Here is a 24136-nt window from a genome sequence, read left to right as displayed (position 1 = left end):
AGCCGCAGGTCACCGGCGATGATTTCGGTAGTCCGCTCCGTCAAAAAATCCTTGATGTACGCATAAGTTCTCTTGCCCATGTTTAGCCGTGACACCTGGGCCAGAATCGCTGAGTGTCTCACTTTGTCAAAAGCACTCTGCAGGTCCAAACCCAAGATGGCTCGCTTGTCTTTCGTGTTGGTAGTGTCATCGAGGATTTCATTTTTCAGTTGTATCATGGCGTCCTGAGTTCCGAGCTTGTTTCGGAACCCGATGACGGTGTTTGGGTAGAGCCCCGAATCTTCCAGGTACCTCTGCCACCTGTTCATGAGTACATGCTCCAACGCTTTGCCCACACAGGACGTAAGCGAGATCGGCCGGAGGTTCTCAATGTTGGGTGGCTTGCCCGGCTTGGGAATCAAGATGGTCCTGGCTGCTTTCCACTGCCGGGGTAATGATCCGGCTCGCCAGCAAGTGTTGAAGTATGCCGTGAGGTTCTCGATGGCCGCTTCGTTAAGATTTTTTAGCGCTCTGTTCGTAACGCGGTCGGGACCAGCGGCGGAGTTGCTGTTGAGATCGTGCAGGGCAACCCTTACTTCCCATACTTCAATGTCTCGATCTAGCCACTCGTTTGCTTCGCCTAGGTAGTCCGGGTGCGTCTCTGTGGGAGTGACCGGGAGGTACTTGTCGTCGAGGCGTTTCTTCACTTCGTCTTCCCCGTGCTCGGTCAGCGCCCTGTGGGTGATCTTGGCTAAGTTGTGGTGCTGGTGAGACTTGTTCGTGGTCGCATCCAAAAGATGCCTCAGCATGCTCCACGTCTTGCCGCAGTGCATCTGGCCGTCCGCTGCGTTACAAACCTCATTCCATTGCTGTGTGCATAGCACTCGGCTGTGGGACTCGATCTCGCGGTTGAGTTCGGCGACCTTCTTGCGTAGCTTTCTGTTTGTCCTCTGCGTCTTCCACCTTGACAGGATGGACTGCTTGGCTGCCATGAGGTGGGCGAGGCGGCTGTCGACCCTGTGGACACGCTCGTCAGTCTCGACTTCCTTGGTGGCCTTTTCTACCTTGTTTACAATCTCGGTGGACCACTCCTCAATGTCCGTAATTTCGGTTTGCTCCTCGGGTAACAATCCTCGAAACGCGTCCCAGTCAGTAAATCTATGTTTCCGAAGGCTTCTGCCAACTCCGTTGTTACCACCGAGCGGGACAACGACCTCCACAATGTAATGGTCACTTCCCAATTCGTGGCCCGTGTTGCGCCATTCGAAGTCCTCCATACCATCGCCATTACTCCTGACGAAAGTGAGATCGGGCGTTGTGTCTCGGGTGATCGAGTTGCCGATTCTTGTAGGGTATGCTGGGTCGGTCATTAGATTTAGTCCCAAGTCGGTAGCATCTTGCATTAGGTCCCTGCCCTTTGCCAATGTTTTGGGGTAACCCCAGGCTTGATTCGGCGCGTTGAAGTCCCCGCAGATTACCAGCCTGTTGTCGGGCCCCGCAACTTTGCACGCTTTGTGCAACAGTGCTTTGAATTTCTGCTTTCCGTGTGACGGGCTACTGTACACGTTTACCAGAAAAGTGCTTTCCTTCTGCTTTTTCCCGGTAACCACCTCTACCATGGTGTGCTCGATTGGGCTTTTGTTCAATAACTCGTGCTCGACGTACGGGAGGCCTTTTCTCACCAAGGTGCAAACTCCCCTGCCGTTACTGCCGGCCGCGGTCCGGAAGCTTGGTGGGCTGGCGTGGGGCCGGTAACCTGAGAGCTTTACTTCCTCAATGAGGGTCTCTTGCAACATGATAATATCTGGCTTTCTTGATGCTTGTTCTAAGTGTTGCTGAAGTACTGCCTTTTTCCCAGCAAAACCGTTGCAATTCCAATGCCAGACCAGGAGGCCTTTCACTGCTGTTGTGGTTGCGGTGGTTGATGTCCTATCCATGTTTGCTGAAAGTTAGCCATTTGCGTTGCCAAATTCTGTACTGTCGTAGTAAATTGCTGGCACGTCTGTTCAATTGCTATGAAACGGTCGGTGATTGTCTTGGTGAATGTCGTGCGAATATACTCTTCAAAGTGGGTGAGCCTGTCTTCAAGGTTGTCTACCCTATCGCTGAGTCTCCGCTCTTTGAGATTTTCAATTGCTCTTCTCTTGGGTGCCGGACCCGCCGAGGCCGCGTTCTCTGTCCTCGGGTTCACCGCTACTTCTGGTTCATCCTCGGTCATTGCCATCTGCTGTGGTTGTGGCGATAAAGGCTGTGCCTGCTGCTCATGTAGCTGGACCGTCATCATTTTCTTGATCTCTGCCATTTCCTTGCTGAGCTTATTGACTGTCGCCTCTAGTTCAGTGTTCTTCTTCCGCAACGCCTGGTTTGCTTCTCTTAGCGCCTTCATTGCCTCACTTTCGTCTTTAAATTTCCCTCCACCACCTCGAAATGGCGGTGACTGCTGCTGCTGTTGCTGCTGCTCTTTCTTGGCTACCCCCGACTTTACTACGTCTGCCCAGGCTACTCTGTCTTTGGATTGGGATCGGCGGTGGCGGCTCATGCTTCTGTTTCGACTTTCGCTGTTGTTCCCGCGCGAGCGTGACTCATGGCGACCAGCTGTGCCGCTCGCTCCTGCTGACGTCATCAACGGTGGAAACTCTCCGGATGCTAGTTGTTGCTGTACGCGCTGTTCCGCCATCTTGCGCTCCCACTGCCTTTTCGTTACTACGTAGGGAGTTTTGTATTTGTTCTTGCATTCTCTATCGGCGGTTGGGTGTTGTCCCCCACATAGTTTGCATTTAGGCGTACACTCGTGGCCATCGACAGGGTTATTGGCCCCACAGTCGAAGCACACTTTCATATTGGGGTTAGGACAAACGTCTCTTCTGTGGCCTATTTTGCCGCACTGTTTGCAGACATCGAAATGCTTGCGGTACAGACTGCACCTCGTTAACACAGGGCCATACCATACATAATTTGGAACCTTTTGGCCTTCAAAAACTACAATTACGGTAGTCGTATTGCCAATTCTTTGCGCCCCTCTTGCTAATGGATTTCTTGAGCTAACAACGTTCCGGTCAATCTCCGCCGGAGTATCTTCAATGGGAATGCCTCGAATGATCCCCTTGACCGTGCCATATGGTGTGGTTTGGTACGCGCCTACCTCGTGTATCTTGTCCCCGATGCGGATGGCCTGAATCTTGGCATAGGACAAAGCACGCCCCTTATCGGGGGTACTCACCACCATGATATTCTGGTGTAGGTTGGGGCAGAAGGTATTCGCCGCACCGTCTTCTCTGGAAACCCTCGCCGCAGCCATGATGGCCGAGGCAACGATCCCAGTCTGCGTTCTTGCGATGTTTAGGCCTCCCCGCGGCCTCACGATCACTTTGGTGTCCTCTCTCGGCAGCACGTCTGGCATTCTCGCTGCCCTTGTTGTCGTTGCGATCACTTTTCTGTTGACGTGGTCTCTTGTTTTAGGCCTCGACTGGCGAGCGGCGGAGCCCTCGCTCGCCGGGGATGTTATGCGCTGGCCCACTTGCCACCAGCCGATCCCAGTGTGGAACTCCTCAGGAGAAATCTATTCCCCTTGCACCTCGACGCACATCTGGCCGGAGCCAGGGCTCGATGTCGTCGGAGATGTGGCCGTCTCCATCTCGGACGCCAAGTCGTATGGTTCCACGCCGGGGTCAGGCCCAATCCCGGCGGCCACGAAGCAAGCCTAGGCTTAGCACACCACCGCACCGACGACGGCGAACAAGTTCCAGAAAACGGCGAAAAACTTGCCTTACGTTGAAAGTTGGGTATCGGGCGATTCCTAGCGCCTTCACAAATACACTGGTAACAACGAAACTGCGATTTGAGTCAAAAGACACTGTCAAATCGGTCATCGAAGACGGAGCCAGTGCCAGCGTTCAACTAGAGAATCACTTCGTCGTCTTCCCAGGAACCGATTATGAAAACAAAATGTAGAAAAAAAGAAAGAACTTCATGCAGAAAATACTCTGGGAGTTATCTAAGTATGTGTAAGCATTGTGCCCCTTCCTCATCTCCACGCAGCCTGTTGCCATTATCAATGCTACTCACCGGTGTACTTAGTTTTCCTTTTATCGGAGACTGCATTTCCCCCACTATATAACAACCTAATGTTACAGCTCAGCGCAAGACGCTCCTGCGTGGTTCCGAATTTACTTTAATGTTACCATTGATTCTGTTTGTTGTGTATGTTCACGCCGAACCATTTGTAATCGGGTTGTATGCGCGACAACAATTGTGTAGTAGTTTCTGAAAGGCACATGCGCACCAGCGATTACCCTGGAATGTTCGACGAGTCGTGTATAAAAACCGACGCGATTGACCTGCAGATAATCTTGCGACGACTGATTCACGTGGCCCCCGATGCATGAGTCAGGACGACGACGACGATGCTACAAGAGCCATCTCCACCACGCAGCAACGACCCACTGCTACCCAGAAAATTCAAAGCGGTGACGTAATAACACAGGGGTAATCATGGAGGAAGGAAAACAGAGGTGGGGCCCTGGCATCACTCTTCGCTAAACTAAGTGAAGCCGGATTTTGGCGTTGCTCCGCCATCATATCGGGCCAGTTCTCCTCTCATGTTTACATTTCTCGCGAAACCACGCCGCGCTGCGCGCAACTGCGCTGCTCGGAAGCGCGCGCTCCGCAGCAATACTAAAGGGAGTGAGTGAAAACTTTTATTGAGTCTTTTAAAAGTTTCGAGGTTACGAGGTCTCCGTCGTCTTCATCTTTTTGGCGCTGGCGACTTGAGACTTCTCTTCAGCAAGGGTGGGCCCCTATTCCAAGGCTCCACGGAGTCGTGCTGCATCGCTCGCGTGCTGCACTAGGGCCCTTTGGGCCGTGAGCTCGCTGCTGGTGAGCCGACTCTCCCATTGCTCCGCACTCGGGTGTTCGTGTTTATGGAATGCTTTGTTGCGTTCGCACTCCCAGGCGATGTGGTAGAGTGATGGTGTGGCCCCGCACCAAGGGCAGGTGGCCCTGTATTTTGTCGGAAACATCTTATTGAGCACGTGTAAGTTGGGGAAGGAGTTTGTTTGTAGCCTGCGCCAGCTGGTCGCTTCCTCCTTTGTGAGGGCTTTGTGTGGTGGCGGATATCTAATTCTAGTTCCTCTATATAAGTTCAGGGTCTCTGCGTATCCCCCCTCGCAAGCCTGTAGGTGGGTCTCCGGGGCATTAGACCGTCCTGCTCGGAACGCTTCGCCTCGAGCTAGGCTGTCTGTCCTTTCGTTCCCCCCTATGCCTACGTGACCCGGGATCCAGAATAGTTTGTGCCTGGGCTTTTCCTTCTCGGCGGAGGTGGCTCCGCTGAGTATTCTGAGCTGATTCTGCCCCTCGTGTAGTTCCTGCACGCCTCTTTTGAGTCCGTCAGTATGTTGAGAGATCGGCCTGTTCTAAAACCTTCCGCTGCCGCCAGCGCTATGGCAATCTCCTCGGCCTCCGCTGTGCCAGCGACCTTTGCCGTGGCATACGTGATCGGGTTTTCTTCCTTGTTAACCACTACCGTAGCGGCCACGCGTTCTCTTCCGTGTGGATATACGGCGGCGTCCGTGTATACTGTACTAAACTAGCAATACTAAAAAAAAGCATGTAATCGCGATGTCTCATTGCACTACCGTTGCCGACGTCATGTTGAAAGTTGTTCATAATGAACTTCGCATATTGGGCCATAACGTCGAATAGGCTGCTTTTACTGGCTTTTATGAAAGTAGGCAAGCTTTATAAGGCCTGCCAACTGAACTGTTCTCATCAACCGCAGGTAGCGGCTGCTGCCCAGTTCTCGCGCTTTTAAAGAAGGTCACCTTTATCACTGCCTTCTACTTTCATTTCTCTGCTTATGCTGCCTGGGGCTCTCAGACGGACTTGCAATCTAGACGACTGGCGATACGAAAAGAATGTACGCATTCTCACTGCACTGCAAGAACACATTTGCGATCCATTTGGAGTTAATGAGCACAAACACATATTCTCGCTGTGGCTTGAAGAAACGTCGTGCTTTATTGAACAAATTTAGGGTGGCCGCGCATCGCTACGACAGCGCGCCGCCGAGGAGGACGTCATTTCTGACTCCGCGTTTAGATTCGTTGACTGCGGCCTGAGGTGCCTTCTTTCCCACGGTAAGTGAAGCTTCACGGAACCAAAGTTTCGCGATAGCCGGCGCACGGTGCAGAACAGTACGCGCGTAGAACCATGGAACCGCGACCATGGAACCACCGTTTGATGTGTTCGCAGGTGTACTACATTGTCTGGAGCGTTGCTCACTCTTGCAGCGCATCCGCTAATCTTCACTTCCCTGCGCTCCTCGCGCGCACAGATAAGATATGCCTGTGGTAGAGAGGCTTTGGTCCTTAAGTAAATGCAGCCACTTCCTTCCCATTTTCCCGGATGAACTGTCGACTGGCCGGAGCACGGTGCCGAGGGCAGCAGAATGCGCATATTCTGCGTAACACTCTAACAGCACGTGTATTGTGGTACACCTGTGCAAGTGTGCATGAACCTCGAACGCTCTGCTTAAAAGACTTTGTGCTGTCGCGAGTACTACAAGAAGCAAGCAACAGTTAAGCAACGTGTAATATGCACAGAAGCAAGTTGTTACTGAACACGAATGTTCTAAAACCAGGACTATGCATTCTTGCATAACGTACGTTCCACGTGTCGCAAATGCAGGAAGTCAGAAGCAGGAACCACTGACCTGCAAGGCGTTCATTGTACAGGTACCGATTCTGTAACGCATCGGTTTCGGCCTGCGATGGCACGTTAGCATGATTCCGCCGAAAAAGGCAACATTTCCCGTGGATATTCCTTCGTCCGTTCCTATTACCGTGGCGCGGTACATTGCGTACAGCGTTCTTTGCGCGTTCATTTCACGAGCTTTAGTTCCTCCTGTGCCACCTTACCACAGCGACATCCGGGAGAGAACAGTCCTGATAAGACAGCGCAAGAAAGCACGGAGACTAACGCAAACCTGCCCACACGGCGCCTTTGCCACGCTACGTAACCTACGGAGCAACACGTGTGAAAGCACAGAACCATAACAAAGCCGCTATTGTGGCCCGAAAAGCGTGGCCGCTACAGCAAAAAAAAAAGATCAGCAAATAAAAAGGAGGACCTTCTACGTCATTTACTCCACATTTTTCTCCTAGCACGCGGACTAAGTGGGGCCTCTCCTAACGCAGCCGTGACCCTGGGGCGTACACGGAAAACATATCCCCTGGGCGCCGGGGCGACAAAGTTGCTCTCGCCACAGGCGACTTCCGCTAGCAGGGCGACACCCAGAGCCGCGGCCTCCGACGTTGCCTCTGAGATTTAAGCTTGTTTACGCTCCGACGCTGAGCTGCCGCCACGGTGAACGCGCTGCAGCAGTGGGCATTGACGCCCATTTGCTGATAGTAGCACGCATCACTCCTTTGTGGGGTATCCGAGGTACGTGAAGCAACTTGAAATGCTGCAAGAAATGCCTGTGCGCGCAGGGGTTGTGTGCAGGCTCCTGACAACACCACGCCTCGCTGCCGGAAGCTCCGTTTTCAACGACAAGAAAAAGCATTCATGCGGAACGTACACACCCGCCGCATTGAAAAGGAAGAAGATGGCGACGGCATGATCATGGAGCCATGCGTTGAGGCTACAGCAATAACGACGACACGGTAAGTTTTTGTTGCAGTTCAGAGCGTACTGAACCCTAATACGATCAGGTAAGACCACTGCATACGTTACGCGGAGCGCGCACTTGTCCAAAATATTTCGACGCCACACAGAGTGACTGAGTGCGTTCCGCGCGGAACGATAAGCGCACACGTATTTGCAGATGTGCGTCCATGAGCCTTCTAAGAATGCGTCAAAACATAAGCACTTTCCTGCTGCCCCGCGTGCGGCTTAACTCTAACGCCTCATTCTTCGTGGGATGATTTTCTTATATCCGCTATGCGTAAAGGGAAAGCGCGTGGCCAACACGTGATTGTGTCCTCTTTTTTTTTTTGGAATAAAGCGTAGATCACGGGGGAAACTATACTAAAACATTGAGCATGCTGCGATTCTTCAGTTATGAAAATAAAACGGAAATTCTCAATGGCTGCTTCAACGCACAGCACCTGCGTATTGCGGCGAAGCAATCGGTGTATTGCAGTGAATAGCAGTGACAGGAGTGAGAATTTGCGCGCATACGCAGTGCAAGCAACGCGTTATTATAGAAACTGTAAACCTCACTCGGCCACGCTTCTAGCATTTATTGTTATCTCAGGTGCTCACCTGAGGCCTCCGCGCTGAAGCATACAGTGTGCTGCAGTGAAGCGAAGTGAGGATTTGTTAAAAAGCTGTAAACACCAGTCGGCCACGGTTGTAGTCTTTATTATGTGCGCACCTAAGCCTAGTCGACTGCCGGTATGTTTTCTTTTATCTTGCTATACAATGTCACCGCAGTACAAATAAGTATTGTGAAGAAACTTTTTAAAGCATATTCACCATCATGACATGAGTTTCTTTTTGTATGCCTTTTTATACGTCTTTCTATGCTCTAAATCGTGAAGTAAGCCTGATGTCACAACAACAACATGCAAGTCTACTGTTGCTCATGAGGACAACACTCTGCAATTTTCTACGTTTGGATGAAAGCATTTTCATTTACCGCACTTCTGCACGCACATATAAATAACTCCCGCTTACGTCAGCATGCCTTGAGGATTAAAAGCAAATTAAAAAGTGCGTCCCTGTCAGTACAATGTTTCTTCTAGGCTAGTTGAGTGATCTCATAATTATAAAAACAAGTCTAGAAACAATATGCTGCCGTCAAGTGGATAACCTCTACACTTGCTTCGTTTTGTCAGGTGGTTTCTCTGAGGTCTCTCGTTAGTATACAGCTGTGGCTCAAGTATTTCCACTTGCACTCGTAACTGCAAGGCATTATAGAATCATCTACACTTTTTTTTAGATTATATGCCTTGTTTCAATAAGCATTGGTTTCAAAAAAATGTGTCTGAAGAATACCAATAAAACCAAAACATGTTCGTATATTTGCAAGATGAGCGATGATTTCTAAAGACTACGCTCCTGTTTCTGCTTCCATTTCATGGACCCTTTCTTGCGTCATTTGCGATCTAGTAGGTATTGTTCTTGTGTTCTTAGAGGCGAAGGTGGGGGTACTTCAGCATGTCTTGAGAATTAGGAGCAAATGAAGAAGTGTTTCCCTGTCAGTACACTGTTTCTTCCAGGCTACTTGAGTGCTATCCGAGTAATAAGACCAAGTGTGCAAATAGCTCAAGACATGCTAAACGAGCAACAGTAGACTTGCGTTTTGTTATTGTGACATCAAGCCTACTTCACGATTTAGAGCATAAGAAAGACGGATAGAAAGAGTACAGAAAGAAACGCATTACATGATGGGGAATGTGCTTTAAAAAGCTTCTCCACAATACTTTTATGTACTACGGTGAACTTGTATAGCAAGCGGAAAGAAAAATAACACTGGCAAATGGAAGCCTCAGGTGCGCATCCGAGATAATAATAACGACTACAACCCTTGCCCAGTGGAGTTTCCAGATTTTATAACATGTTGCTGACACTTTGTACGCGCGGAAATTCTCCTCTTCACCGCAACACACTGTATGCTATAGCGCGGCGGCCTCAGGTGAGCGCCTGAGATAATAAAGGCTAGAAGCATGGCCAAGTGAGCTTTACAGTTTTTATAATAACGCGTTGCTTACACTGTATGCGCGAAAATTATCACTGGCTTCACTGCATACACTGAGTGCTTCGCCGCTTTACACGAATTGCATGCGCTGAAGCCATCAAAAATTACCTTTTCCTTTCTTTTTTTGCATAACTGAAGAATTGCGGCAAGCTCGGCGTTTTAGTAGAGTTTGCCGCTTGGTCTAAGCTTTATTCAAATAAGAGACGAGACAATTACGTGTTGGCCATACGCTTTCCCTTCACGCATAGCCGGTGTAAGAAAATCATATCCCACGAAGAATGGGGGGCCAGAGTTAAGCCGCAAACGCCGCCGCAAGAAAGTGCTTATGGTTTGAAGCAAGATTTGAAGGCTTATGGACGCACATCTGCAAATATATGCGCGCTCTTCATTCCGCGCGGCATGCACTCAGTCACTCTGTGTGGCATCGAAATATTTTGGACGAGCGCACGCTCCGCGTAACGTATGCGCCGTTGAGTCTCTCCTGATCGTACTAGCGTCCTGGGAAATATGCACTCTGAACTGCAACAAAAACTTACCGTGTCGTCGTTATTGTTGTGATCTCAACACATGATGATGATGATGATGATACGATGATGATTATGATGATGATGAAGAAGCTTCAATTTATGGCACGAACCCATTACGGGAAATAGGCCACAAATCAGGTGGTTGAATGATTGAAAAATAAAATAAATAAGCAACACAATAAAGGAAAATAAATCAATAATGTAAAATAAGAAATAAAGTATTAATAAATGAGATAGTGTTTCATACGTTAGTCAACCTTGCCTTCATAGGAGTAGTAACAAGAACTAATTACTGAAATATATAAAGTAAAAGATAAACTTAAGCAAGAGCAACCTAAGTTTTGAATATTATTAATAATAATATTTTACATATAAATTTGTTTTTACTTTTCGAATTTTCTAAAATGAAGTAGAAGCAAATCAAATATGGAAACTGCGAAATATCAATAAGGCTGTCTTTTTGAGTCACTATGGGGGATAGGCCACGAATCGGGTGGAGCTCCGTAATCACGTCGCCGCCGTATTCTTCCTTTTCGATGTGGCACGTGTCCACGTTCCGCGTGAATGCTTTTTCAGCGTCATTGAAAACAAAGCGACGTGGCTTTCAGCAGCGAGGCGTGGCGTTGTCAAAGGCCTGCACACAACCCTTGCGCAGCGTTGCACAGACGTTTCTTGAAGCATTGCAAGTTGCTTCACGTGCCTCGGATACACCACAATGCAAGTGCTGCGTGCTCCTGTTACCAAATGAGCGTCAGTGCCCACTGCTGCGTCGCGTTCACCGCGGCGGCAGCCCAGCGTCGGAGCGTAAACAAACTGAAATATCGGAGGCAACAACGGTGGCCGCGACCCTAGGTGCAGCCGTGCTAGCGGAAGTGGCCTGTGGCGAGAGCTAATAGACGCGCAGCTCTGACTCCCCGGCGCCCAGGGGATATGTTCTCCATATACGCGACCCGGCGCCACTACTTAACAACAATAGAACACAAAGAACCACCCACCTTGACGTGCTTCTTGACAGCCACAAAGCCACCGCCCTTGTGGACACGGAGCCGGTTAGTCCGTCATTAATGGTTCGTTATCCCCAAAGATAAATGAAATCGGGACTGAAGAGTCGGCCCCATAACCCGGACAGCTTGAAAACACATAACGCCGAATGAAATCGGCACGGCACGAAGTGCAGCTCATAACCATACATCCGCTGCGACGTTTGTCAAGCTTCAACAATGCTCAAAGCACGTAATACTCGGCATGGTCCAAGTATGAACGATCCAAGTTGATAATGCTGCCCACGGACCAAGCAATACCAGCGAACATACCTCACAGTTGCCGTGCTTTGAATTTGGTGGAACACCAAGTCAGCATCCCGCCTCGTACCAGCGTCTGTTCCGTCGACACTGAGAAACCCGCAGATGTAGAGGGCATCGTCGAGGGCCACCAACTTTTACTGCTCCACCTAACTAATAATAACTAAAGATTGCGCTCGACCATTCCGCCAGATCACCTACCGAGCTTCGTCGCGAGAACGAAAAGCTATAATGCAACAAGTCGACAAAATGTTGCGTGATGGAATCATCCGAGCGTCGAAAAACGAGTTGGCGTCTCCTGTTGTCTTTGTCACGAAGTATGATGGAAGTATGCGTTTCTGCGTGGAAAATCGCCGCCTCAACATGGTCACTAAGAAAGACGTGCGCCCCCTCCCACGGATAGACGATGGACTCAACTGACTCTGTGATGCAAAGTATTTTTCGTCGATGGATCTTAACAGTGGCTACGGGCCAATCGAGCGAGAGGTACAGAAAAACACCGCCTTTATTACGCCAGGTGGCCTCTTCGAATTCCAGTTCATGCCACTTGGCCGTTGCTCGACATTTGCAATATTCCAGCGCATGATGAATACGGTCCTGGCAGGCCTAAAGTGGCGGACGTGTCTCGTCTGCATGGTTGACGTCGCCGTCTTTGTCAGAAACTTCGACGATCACATCAGGCGGCTTGCAACCGTTCTCGAAGCAGTCAAGTTATCCTGGCTCACCCGAAGCCGGAAAAATGCTGCTTCACGTACGAAGAGCTCATGTTCCTGAGCTACTTCATTTGCAAGTTCGGAGTCCGTCCCGACCCACAGAAAACAGCTGCAATAACTAAATCCCCGTAACCCGTGGACGAGAAAGCAGCGCGCAGATTCCTTGGTCTCATTGCCTACTATAGGCGCTTTGTTAAGGAATTTCTCGCACATCCAAACCATTGACCTACCTCACGAAATCAAACTTTGAATTCAAGTGGCAAGTGCCGCAAGCCAAATTATTCCAAGAGCCTAAACGATGAGAGCAGTCTGCAACAGTACTCGCCACTTCGACAAAAACTCCAATACGGAAATCCATATTGCCGCAGGCAGTGTAGGCCTCAGCGCTATGCTAAAGAAAAGACAGGCTTGAAAGGGTTATAGCTTACGCTAACCCGCTGTGGTTGCTGAGTGGCTATGGTGTTGGGCTGCTGAGCACGAGGTCGCGGAATCGAATCCCGGCCATGGCGGCCGCATTCCGATGGAGGCGAAATGCGAAAACACCCGTGTGCTTAGATTTAGGTGCACGTTAAAGAAACCCAGGTGGTCGAAATTTCTGGAGTCCTCCACTACGGCGTGCGTCATAATCAGAAAGTGGTTTTGGCACGTAAAACCCCATAATTTTTTTATAGCTTACGCTAGATGCTCACTATCGAAAGTGGAAGGAAGTTAATCTATGGCGGAAAAAGAATGCCTTGCTATCATTTCGGCTACTGTAAAGTACATTCGCTTACGGTGCAAGAAACCACACAGATCGCGCCGTTCAAGCTGCTTTACGGAAGAAATCCGACAACGTTTCTCGACGCCATGCTGCCACGCGTCATCGACGAAGAAAATCTTTGCCTTGCCACCTGTTTGCAGCGTGCCGAATAATCCCGACAACTTGCCACTGAGCGATAACATTAAGTTATTAGCGGTTATGGTTATGAAAATGACTCTTAGCAGCATATACAGCTTCCGCATACTCTGCTTCTGCATTGTGTTGCACTTCCCAGTGATCTGAAGTGTTTTGCAGCGTTCCAGCGTGAAAAAGACGTTTCTTATTACACAAATATTTCCGATTTGATCTATACTATGGCGGTTTTTTGTTGTTGTTGTTGTTGTTGCTGTTGTTGCTTCACACACGTCGAAGGGGCCCATGCGCATTTGTCAGAACAGAGACTAGGCTTCCGATGAAATACCAGTTTTTTCTTGTACACCGCGTGTATCAAAAATGGAGGAAGAAGTATCTAAGCACTGACACATTTCTTAGTTAATAGCGACAAAATCTGCCTTGCTATCGTCTCGGATATATTTGTGTACTTTAGGCCCACGCGAAAATGACACAGTAATGTCAAAATGTACCAACAAAGGGTCGCTCAGCCCTGGAAGATATGTAATTGGCGATATGAGTTCAGTGTGTGTTGTCAAAACCAACTCTAAGGTATTAGCTGATTCATTAGTTATTCTCGTAGGTTTGGTAACAACCTGCGTGACGTTAAAACAATCGCACAAATTCGGGAAGTGCTGAGATTGTGTTGAAAAGAAGCGGAGAAAAGCAATACCAGTGTGCCAGCTAATGGCAGGAAAATTTAAATCACCAAAGGAAAAATAGCTGACGAATGGTACTAGGTTACGACAGAGCCGAGAAGGCCATGCGATTCGCCGACGAGTGGCGATGCATAGTTTGAGGGCGATAGCACATGCCTAGTATATTTTTTGTGGGCTTACTTGTTATTCCTACCCATAGCATTTCTAGAGCGGACGCAACTTTTACTTGAAAGAACTAAATTGTTTGATTTATGGCTATCAACCCGCCTCCCTTGCCTTCCCTATCACAGCGATAGACAGCATAAGTGCTGTCGGTCTGAAACATTTCTGTACTTTCTACACTTGGGTTGAGTCACGTCTCGGTTAGTATTACTAAATTTGAATTCATTGAGGAAACAATGAACTTAAGCCGATTCTTGTGTTCCTTAACGCTTCTTACGTTGGAAAAAATAACAGGAAATTTGAAAAGTAGAGAAACGTGATCGTGTCTATCCCCTGCTGATCGTTGCTTGTGAAAATGTTTGGAATGAGCAGAAGGGCGGATTATTTTTGTGGATGCGAGTGCTAGTAGCCGGTCCATTGCTACTATCAGACGGCTTATCTTGGACGATACTATGTTTTGAAGCGGAAGGCATATTCTTATGCATTTGCCTCATCTGTAAGCTATAAGTGGCCCGGTCATAAATGTAACAGGTGTTACCTACATACAACTTATCATGCCGAACCGTGAAGGCTGGTGACTCGGAAAATGAATTTGCAAACTCGAATAGTTTTTCTCGGGCAAGTCTTGTGGACAGCGAAAAATTTTGGCTTACGGTAATATTGCTACATTTAAACTTTAACTGCTGTGAAAGGAGTTGTTGCGCGCCTTAAAATGACTAAACTTGACAACAACGGGTCTGCACCTATTTTCTTGGCAGCTACTGCCTAATCGGTTAGCACGATCAATTATATCGTCGGTTAGATTCGGGTCATGCCCGAATGGACACCCCCACGACACAACAGTTTGCAAAGCACATGAACATGTTCGTCATGTGCGGTACACAGTGCGTGGGAGGCACGGGAGTAACAAAATATATATGTTGTTAGTACGCTTAGCGAACAGGGAACACGTGTTACTAACCTGCACGAAGTAGTGAAGACGCATGAAGCTGAAATTAACCATGATGCCACAGACGCTCTTCCCCTGCCCACTTCGCGTACATCAATTGTGGCTTGCTCCATAAATGTTCCCAATTTAAGTCCGACTAGCATGCGAACAGACTCCGTACAAGCGTTGACTGTCCACAAGAAAGTGCATCCGTAGATGGCTTGAAGAATAGATCGAGGGACCAACACATCCTTCTTAATCGCGTTGTTTTAACCTCGCTCGCCAAGAGCACAGCATGATCCCATCCGGACACGTGAAGAACTCACAGGAACAACATGGCTGTCCAACCAGGCAGAAACACATCTTGAGATAGCGAAAACAGACCGGCTTGATCGGTCCGCAAATCGTCAAGTATGGCCACTGGCAACGTGCTGCGTAGTAAAATCTCTCTAGTCCCACAGTCGAATGTACCACTGCATTCACACACTAAACCTGTGCCTAAAATAACATCGTGAGCTGCGTGGACCAATACAGTGAACTCGTCTCCAAAACTATTTCCTTCAATCGCAACCAAAACCAAACAACTACCAACAGGGCGCAACATTTCACCTCCAACTCCACTAAAAGTCTCTTTGCGACCCCGCGCGAACATATCTTTCTGTCCTAAGCGACCTTTGAAACGAAGGCTCAAAGCAGAAATAGCGGCACCCGTACCGACAAGAGCAATGTTATTTATAGCGTCTATACACGCACACAATTTGTTCTGCAGCATAACAACACATAGAGGGGTTGGCGAGTTTGACCGTCTCGTGACCACACGTCCGTCGGCGCACCAGCTAGTTTCCCAGCTGCGGCGAGGAAGGCGACCGACGATGATGCCGAGCGGCGCAGTCGGGTCGGCGTCGGTGCAGGGCTGCGCTCGGAGACAGGGGACTCATCGCGCTATTGGTACGACCACTGTTGCCGCCGAGGATGGACTCCAAATGGTGCGGGTGTGTCGTCGTGCACACGAGCTGTGCACGCCGAAAAACGGGGCGTGGCGCTTGCTACGGGCGGTGGCGACAATAGCGCACCATATCTCCTTGGGAACCGCAGGCGTAGCAGACAGGTAGGTCATGGTTGAAACTAAATGGACTAGGTACGCGTGACTCCGGGTATGATTCTGCAGGAGTATGTCGTGATGTTGGTTCCACGACGGATTTGTGAGGACTGGCGGCGACCGAGATTTGCGAGAGGGGCCGAAAGCTCGTGTTATTTAGGTGCAGTTCATAAGATGGTGGTCGGCGCTCGATGCGACATTCTCGCGACCGGGATGGTGGTTCGGGAATGCACTCGTCAAACGCGCACTGATAACCAGCCTCTGCTCCCTGATGTCGTGCTAGCTCACCTTGAACCACTCGACGCATGATCGAGGCAATGCCATCGTAGGTAGCGATGTCTATACTGGCAACTGTGGTGACGCTGTCCAAGTGCCCGAACTTCGGTCAGATAGATCGGGTCTTCAGAGCTTTGAACGCGCGACACTGCTGCCTGACTGACTTCGGAAGCAGAGTTCTGGTTTTTATCCGTTATTCAAAAATTGTAGACGTCTTCAGCGACACCTTTTAAAGGATGTCTCACTTTGTCTTCATCTGACATATTCGCCTTTACAATTTCGCATAGCTTCAATGTTTCTTCAATATACGTTCCACACCAGGCAATTGGGCCCTCCGCGAGAGCTTGCTTTCCGTTTTCATCTTTTTAGAATTCGAGTCGCCAAAGCAGGCTTTCAACTTCTGGGCAAAAGTTTCCTAAGTGGTTCGCAAGAATTCATGATTGTCACACCAAAGTAGAGTGGTACTGGCGAAAAAAAAAAAGCACCGTTCACAAGCTGCGCTGACGTACTCCACCCGTTATGCCAGCTTACTCTTTCGTAGTGCGTAAGCCAGTCATCCCCTTCTTCATCTGTTTTACCTGAATATGCGTGGTCCAGGCGTCCGCTGACTAGGTTGCCTTGGTCTCTGGCTGACTTGATCGACGCTCAGCTCACTTCAGTGGTGTTCGTTGACCGGCCTGCTTGAGCGTCGGCCATGCTTGCTGGCTCTGGTCGTAGTCCAGCCAGGCGTCTGCTTCTTGTCGGACTCGGTTGTCCAGGGCTTCCGATACCCAGCATTTCCACCACTTGTAACGGATTTAGAATGAATTTATTTACAATGAAAAGGGTAGAGTACACATTGGACGGTCCGAAGCAGCGGATCCCCCAAAAACCTCGCACCGCTCCTCCGAGGCGGCTTGACAACACACACACAATACAACACATTTACAATATTTACAAGAGAGACAACGATGCATAAACAAGATGGCTGTCGAGACCAATTCCACCTTTACACGTCAAATAATCTTCTTTTAACCGGCGCCACTCTTGGCTGCGTCATAACATAGCCACCACCTGTAAAAGGGTCGTCTCGGCGCTAACTATAAGGCAGGTGAACTCGCGGCAAAGTAAAGCCTCAGCCGGGACACATGCACAGCGTCCTTGGGGACACGCGAGTCCAGCGGAGCTATCTCGTAGTTCCCATCGCCAAGCTGATGCAATATTGTGTAGGGCCCTGTGTAGGCGCGGCAGCAGCTTTTCAGACAAGCCGCCGTGGCGACATGGTGTCCATAGGAGGACAACGGAGCCATGAGGAACTTGGACGTCCCGATGTTGGTTGTCGTACCGAATCTTCTGTACGCCCTGAGACTCGGTAAGCAGGGCGCCAGCAATCTGGCGTGCCGTGCGAGCCCGGGTGAAGACGTCTCGAGCATATTCTGTGGGAGTGTTCGTCGAGGAAGGAAGCAGTGTATCAAAGGGGAAAGAAGAGTGGCGGGTGAACAGAAGGTAAAAGGGTGAAAAGTCAGCTGTCTCTTGACGGGACGAATTATAGGCGAAAGTCACGAAGGGTAATTGTGCTGTCCCAGTCACTGTGGTTGTCAGAAACGTACATAGACAGCATTTTTGACAAAGTGCGATTGAGCTGCTCCGTCAGTCCTTTTGTCTGCGGGTGGTTGGCGGCGGAAAACTTGTGCTCGGCAGAACAGGAGTGACGTAGGTCTTCAACAAGTCGGTACAAGAAGGTGCGGTCGCGATCACTGAGGAGCTGCCCGGGTGCGCCGTAATGGAGGACGACGTCACGTAAAATGAAATCTGCCGCGTCAGTTGCCCAGCTAGTGCGCAAAGTTCGTGTCATCGCGTACCGGGTCGCGTAAACAGTCGGAACAACGACCCAATTATTCTTAAATTTGGATGTCGGAAAGAGCCGAGAAGATCAAGACCGACGCGAAAGAATAGCTCTGAATCCAGATTCATGGGGTGCAGGTGTCCAGCGAGAAGCACAGTGGGTCTTTTGCGGCACTAACAGAATACAAAGGCTGCAACGTAGCGGTGCAAAGAGTGGTAAAGGCCTGGCCAGTAGAAGCGGCGCCGTACGCGGTCGTAAGTGTGCGAAATGCCCAGGTGGCCTGGAGTAAGGGCGCCATGCAGATGGTCAAGAGCTGATGCCCGGAGATGGCGTGGTAGTAGAAGTCGAAATTCTGGTTCTTCAGGACGTAGACTGAGACTGCAGAGAAAGTCGTCGCAGAGCACGAACATGCGCAGCGTAGGCTCCGTATATCTGAAATTGAGACAGTCGATGAGAACACGTAAGCAGTCGTCGCGCCATGGTTCAGTGCGGATGTCGCGTAGGTGGGAAACGGCCAGGACGCAAGAGTCGGTGTCGCGCATCATATTCAGGGTGGTCAACAGGATGACGGGACAGGCAGTCAATGTCCTTGCACAAACGGCGTGACTTGTATAAAACAGTAAATTAATATACTTGGAGCAGCAGCGCCCGTCTACCAAGTCGTCCAGTGGGGTCTAAGGGAAGAGAGCCAGCACAAGGCGTGGTGATTGGTAACCACGAAAATTCCTCTCGGCGGCTGACAAGAGGTGGTTCGCACATGGAATTACGGGCTCTGCGTCACGCTGCCATTGAACAAGTACAGCCCCAATTCCATGGCCACTGGAATCCTTGTGAAGTTCAGTGGCGGCAGATGGATCATAATGAGGCAGTAATGGGGGAGCCGTGAGCACGAGTACGAGGGCGGACAAGGCTTTCGTTTGAGTAAGAACTCATATGAAAGCAACAGCTTAAGTAAGTCGGTGAGTGGGCGAGTGGTTTCGAGGAAATTCTTGATAAAACGGCGGAAATACGAACATAGCCCTACAAAGATTCTTACGTCTGCGGCGAAAGACGGAACAGGAAAGCTCTGAACAGCGTGAACCTTGTCGCGGTCGGATTGACCCCAGCGGCGCTGACGAGTTGGCTAAGAACGATAATTTCACTTCATCCAAAGTGGCACTTGGATGAGTTCAAATGAAGGCCGGTGCGTCGGAAAACAGCAAGAATAGCTGACAGACGCGTTAGACGACGCGTGAAAGTTGGTGAAAAGACAATAACATCGTCTAGATAACACGTCTGGACCACTGATAGCCATGAAGTAAGGAGTTCATAAGTCTTTCAAAGGTTGCCGGGGCATTACAAAGACCGAACGGCATAGCCTTGAACTGGTAGAGGCCGTCAGGTGTTACGAAGGCAGTTTTCTCACGGTGCATGTCATCTATTGAGATTTTTCGATAGTCTGATCGGAGGTCTATCAATGGAAATATTTGTTTCCGTGCAAGCGTTCCAAAGCGTCATGAATACGCCGCAAGGGGTAGACATCCTTGCGTGTTAGTTTGTTGAGGTGTCTAGTCCACACAAAAGTGCCAACTGCCGTCCTTCTTGACAAGGACAATAGGGGACACCCACGGACTGAAAGATCAACATATTGACACGTGTACTTATATTCATCGGGCGACCACGTTTCGCCGCCTAACAAATCTTATCTCACAGCGCGGGACGCGCTTGCATGTATCCGAAGTTTCTGGAAAGTTATCGATGCTTCTATCCACAGTCTGTTGTCGACGAACCTTCTGTTATCTGATTTATTCGCCTGACTCGAATGGTGTAGAACTTTGTGGAAGGCACGCGGGTCCCAGCGATTAGTCTCGAACATTCGACGATCCTGTATAAAAGCCGACGCGCTTGACCCGCTGATCAGATTTTCCGACGATCGCCGACTGTGTTCGCCGCTTTCGTTGTGCTATAAGTGTAGCCTGTTTTGTGGGCACAAGTTCGCCCAATAAAAGTTAGTTTTCTCGTTCACAGTATTGCTACTGTGTTCTTCTACGTCACCACCACGTGACATCTGGTGGAGGTGCTTTGCGTTCATGTACCGGACGCCCCCACAAAGCCGTGACCCAAGCCCTCACTCGGAAGACACCAACGTCGCCAAGAACCAGCGAGGTAGCCGCAGGCTGCAAGGACTGCCCCCGGAGCACGGACTTTTGCCTGAGACGACTAGGAAGATGGCCACCACGTCAACCCCAATGGCAGCCCCAGCGTCACCCGTCGTGCTGCAGCAGCCCAGGGAGCCTCCGACGTTCCGCGGTTCAACTTTCGAGGACCCGGAAAGCTGGCTCGAGACGTACGAGAGAGTCGCTACCTTTAACAACTGGAACAGCGACGACAAACTGCGATATGTCTTCTTCGCTTTGGAAGACGCGGCCAGGACGTGGTTCGAGAACCGAGAAGCCACCTTAACGACCTGGGAACTTTTCCGAAGCGGCTTCCTGCAGACGTTCGCAAGCGTCGTACGCCGAGAACGAGCCCAAGCGCTATTAGAAACCCGGGTGCAGCTACCTAATGAGACGACCGCGATCTACACGGAAGAAATGAGCCGTCTCTTCCGCCACGCCGACCCTGAAATGCCCGAGGAGAAGAAAGTCCGCCTGCTGATGCGTGGTGTGAAGGAGGAACTTTTTGCCGGAATGGTACGAAGCCCACCGAAGACCGTGGACGAGTTTCTTCGCGAGGCCACCAGCATCGAGAAGACACTCGAGATCCGAAACCGGCAATTCGACCGCCGCACAAACTCGACGAACTATGCCGGAGTTCAATCACTGGCCACCGACGACCTGCGCGAGGCTATCCGAGCGGTCGTGCGGGAGGAGCTACAAAAGCTGTTCCCACCATCACAGCCTCAAGTGGCTTCGATTGCCGACGCCGTGCGTGAAGAGCTCCAACAACAACTTGGAGTAGCCCCTGTATCGCCCCAGCCTGAGCCGCAAGCGATGACCTACGCCGCCGTCGCACGCCGTCAAGGTCCCCCTCCGCGACCGCGCCAGGGCCCTGTCACGCCGCAGTTCCGTCGTCCGCCGCCGCCAGCGCCAGCACGACCACCCGTCGCCCAGCGGACCTACGCGAGGAAGACGGACATTTGGCGCGCTCCTGACCACCGCCCGCTGTGCTACCACTGCGGAGAAGCGGGGCACATCTACCGCCGATGCCCATACCGGGAGATGGGACTGCGAGGTTTCGCCGTTAACGCGCCGCGGCCACAGATTGGCGAACGACCTCGCGATATCGCCGACTACCTCGCCGCCACTCAGTGGAGCCCTCGACGAGCTTCCCGTTCGCCGTCACCAGGCCGCTACCTGTCGCCGCAGCGCCGACCATACACTGGCCCAGCCCGGGGCCGGTCCGTCAGCCCATATCCGGAAAACTAAAAACAGCAACCGATGGAGGTGCGGTTGCTGTTCGTCGAACTGACGAAGATCCTCCGCCGCCGACGAAGATGACGAAGAAACCATCTCGACGACTTCATGACGACACGCCGCCGTCCCGAAGAAGTCGGGAAGCCAAGACTACACCGACGAAAGACGACTTGACGACGCGACGTTCCAGCTTCAGATCAACACGACGCAGCCGTGATCCGACGCCAAGACCCAACTGCAACGCCAGACAAAGAACCACCGACCTCGACGTGCTTCTCGACGGCCACGCAGTCACTGCCTTAGTCGACACAGGGGCCGATTACTCCGTAATGAGTGGACACATCGCCGTCCAGTTGAAGAAGGTTAAGACTGTATGGGAAGGCCCTCAAATTCGGACTGCTGGAGGACACCTGATTACGCCGACAGGAATGTGCACGGCAAGAATTACCATTCACGACCGGACTTACCCTGTCACCTTCGTTATCCTCCAACAGTGTTCACGAGACGTCATTCTCGGCATGGACTTCCTCAACCAACACGGCGCAGTCATCGACCTGAAGTCGAAGTCAATAACGCTGTCGGAAGATCATGCAATACCGCCGGAGAGCCCTCGTAGTCACCACGCCTTGAGTGTGCTTGAAGATCAAGTGAGCATCCCGCCTCGCTCCAGCATTGTTATTTTGGTCGGCACCGAAACACCCGCTGACGTAGAAGGCGTCATCGAAGGCGACCAACGTCTACTGCTCGACCGTGAAATTAGCGTCGTAAGAGGGATCGCTCGACTGCACGGAGGAAACACGAAAGTGTTGCTGACAAACTTCAGCAAGGAGTTCAAGCACATAAACAAGGGCACGACGATCGCATACATCGAGGAAATTGTGGAAACCAGCGATGCCTTTGTCCTCTCGGATTCTATCGCATCTACCCCGACAACCGTAGTTCCCGAGCCAGACTTCGACATAAGTCCTAGTCTCCCCGTGATTAAGCAGCAACAGCTCAGAAGTCTGCTTCGACGATACAAAGGCTGCTTTTCGACGTCATCGAGGATTCGACAAACACCAGTCGCAAAGCATCGCATAATAACCGAAGAATGCGCTCGACCACTACGCCAGAGCCCTTACCGAGTTTCGACGCGGGAACGTGAAGCTATAAGAGAACAAGTCGACGAAATGCTGCGCGACGACATCATCCAGCCGTCGAAAAGCCCGTGGGCATCCCCTGTTGTCCTGGTAAAGAAAAAGGACGGAACCCTACGTTTCTGTGTCGATTATCGTCGACTGAACAAGATCACGAAGAAGGATGTATACCCCCTCCCACGGATAGACGACGCATTAGATCGGCTCTGCAACGCTAAATACTTCTCGTCGATGGACCTCAAGTCTGGCTATTGGCAAATTGAAGTCGACGAAAGAGATCGCGAAAAGACCGCCTTCATCACCCCAGACGGCCTCTACGAGTTCAAGGTTATGCCATTTGGACTGTGCTCGGCGCCTGCAACGTTCCAGCGCGTGATGGACACGGTTTTAGCAGGATTGAAGTGGCAGACCTGTCTCGTTTACTTGGATGACGTCGTTGTCTTCGCCGAAAATTTCGACGAACACCTTAGGCGGCTCGCAACAGTACTCGAGGCCATCAAGTCATCAGGGCTCACTCTGAAGCCAGAAAAGTGCCGCTTCGCCTACGATGAGCTTCTGTTCCTAGGCCACGTCATCAGCAAGTCTGGAGTCCGCCCCGACCCGCAGAAGACAGCTGCCATCGCAAAGTTTCCGCAGCCCACCGACAAGAAGGCAGTGCGTAGATTTCTTGGCATGTGTGCCTACTACAGGCGATTTGTTAAGGACTTTTCACGCATCGCTGAGCCGCTGACACAGCTAACTAAATGTGACATCGAGTTCAAGTGGGAAACGCCGCAGGCCGACGCATTTGAAGAACTCAAACGACGCATGCAGTCGCCGCCCGTACTTGCGCACTTCGACGAGCTCGCCGATACCGAAATCCACACTGACGCCAGTAGCCTAGGCCTCGGTGCCGTCCTAGTCCAGAGAAAAGATGGACATGAACACGTGATAGCTTACGCTAGCCGGTCGTTGTCAAAAGCGGAAGGCAATTATTCCACAACGGAAAAGGAATGCCTCGCCATCGTTTGGGCTACAGCGAAATTTCGCCCCTACCTATATGGCAGGCCATTCAGAGTGGTCAGCGACCATCACGCGTTGTGTTGGCTAGCTAACTTAAAGGACCCTTCAGGACGGCTGGCACGGTGGAGCCTCAGACTACAAGAATACGACATCACTGTAACATACAAGTCCGGTCGAAAACACTCAGATGCCGATTGCCTATCACGCGCCCGCATTGACCCGCCGCCGCAAGATAACGAGGACGACGACGCCTTCCTTGGAATAATAAGCGCGGAAGACTTCGCTGATCAACAACGAGGGGACCCGGAGCTAAAAGCCCTTGTCGAGTATTTGGAAGGGCACACCGACGTTGTCCCCAGGGCATTTAAGCGTGGATTATCTTCGTTCACGCTTCAAAACAACCTACTCGTGAAGAAAAACTTTTCACCAGTCCGCGCCAACTACCTTCTTGTTGTTCCGTCGGCGCTGCGTCCAGAAGTACTGCACGCCTTACACGACGATCCCACTGCTGGGCACCTCGGATT

At 50.8% G+C, this 24136-nt stretch overlaps 2 protein-coding genes across 2 annotated transcripts in view; one reads left to right on the top strand and one right to left on the bottom strand.

Annotated features, from left to right (window-relative positions):
* LOC140219238 (uncharacterized) overlaps positions 1–24136 on the top strand; it is a 301899-nt gene that overhangs the window by 71292 nt on the left and 206471 nt on the right. The window lies entirely within an intron of this gene.
* Positions 1877–16302, bottom strand: LOC126535430 (uncharacterized). The gene is made up of 2 exons (XM_050182309.1): positions 16267–16302; positions 1877–3538 (listed from the first exon to the last, which is right to left on the bottom strand). Exons 1-2 carry the CDS (start codon positions 16300–16302, stop codon positions 1877–1879), a joined length of 1698 nt encoding a protein of 565 aa, XP_050038266.1.

Source organism: Dermacentor andersoni, chromosome 7 (genome assembly GCF_023375885.2).
Source record: "Dermacentor andersoni chromosome 7, qqDerAnde1_hic_scaffold, whole genome shotgun sequence".
Taxonomy (NCBI): Eukaryota; Metazoa; Arthropoda; class Arachnida; order Ixodida; family Ixodidae; genus Dermacentor; species Dermacentor andersoni.
The sequence above is the reverse complement of the archived record's forward strand: the minus strand, read 5'-3'. Positions and strand labels throughout refer to the sequence as shown.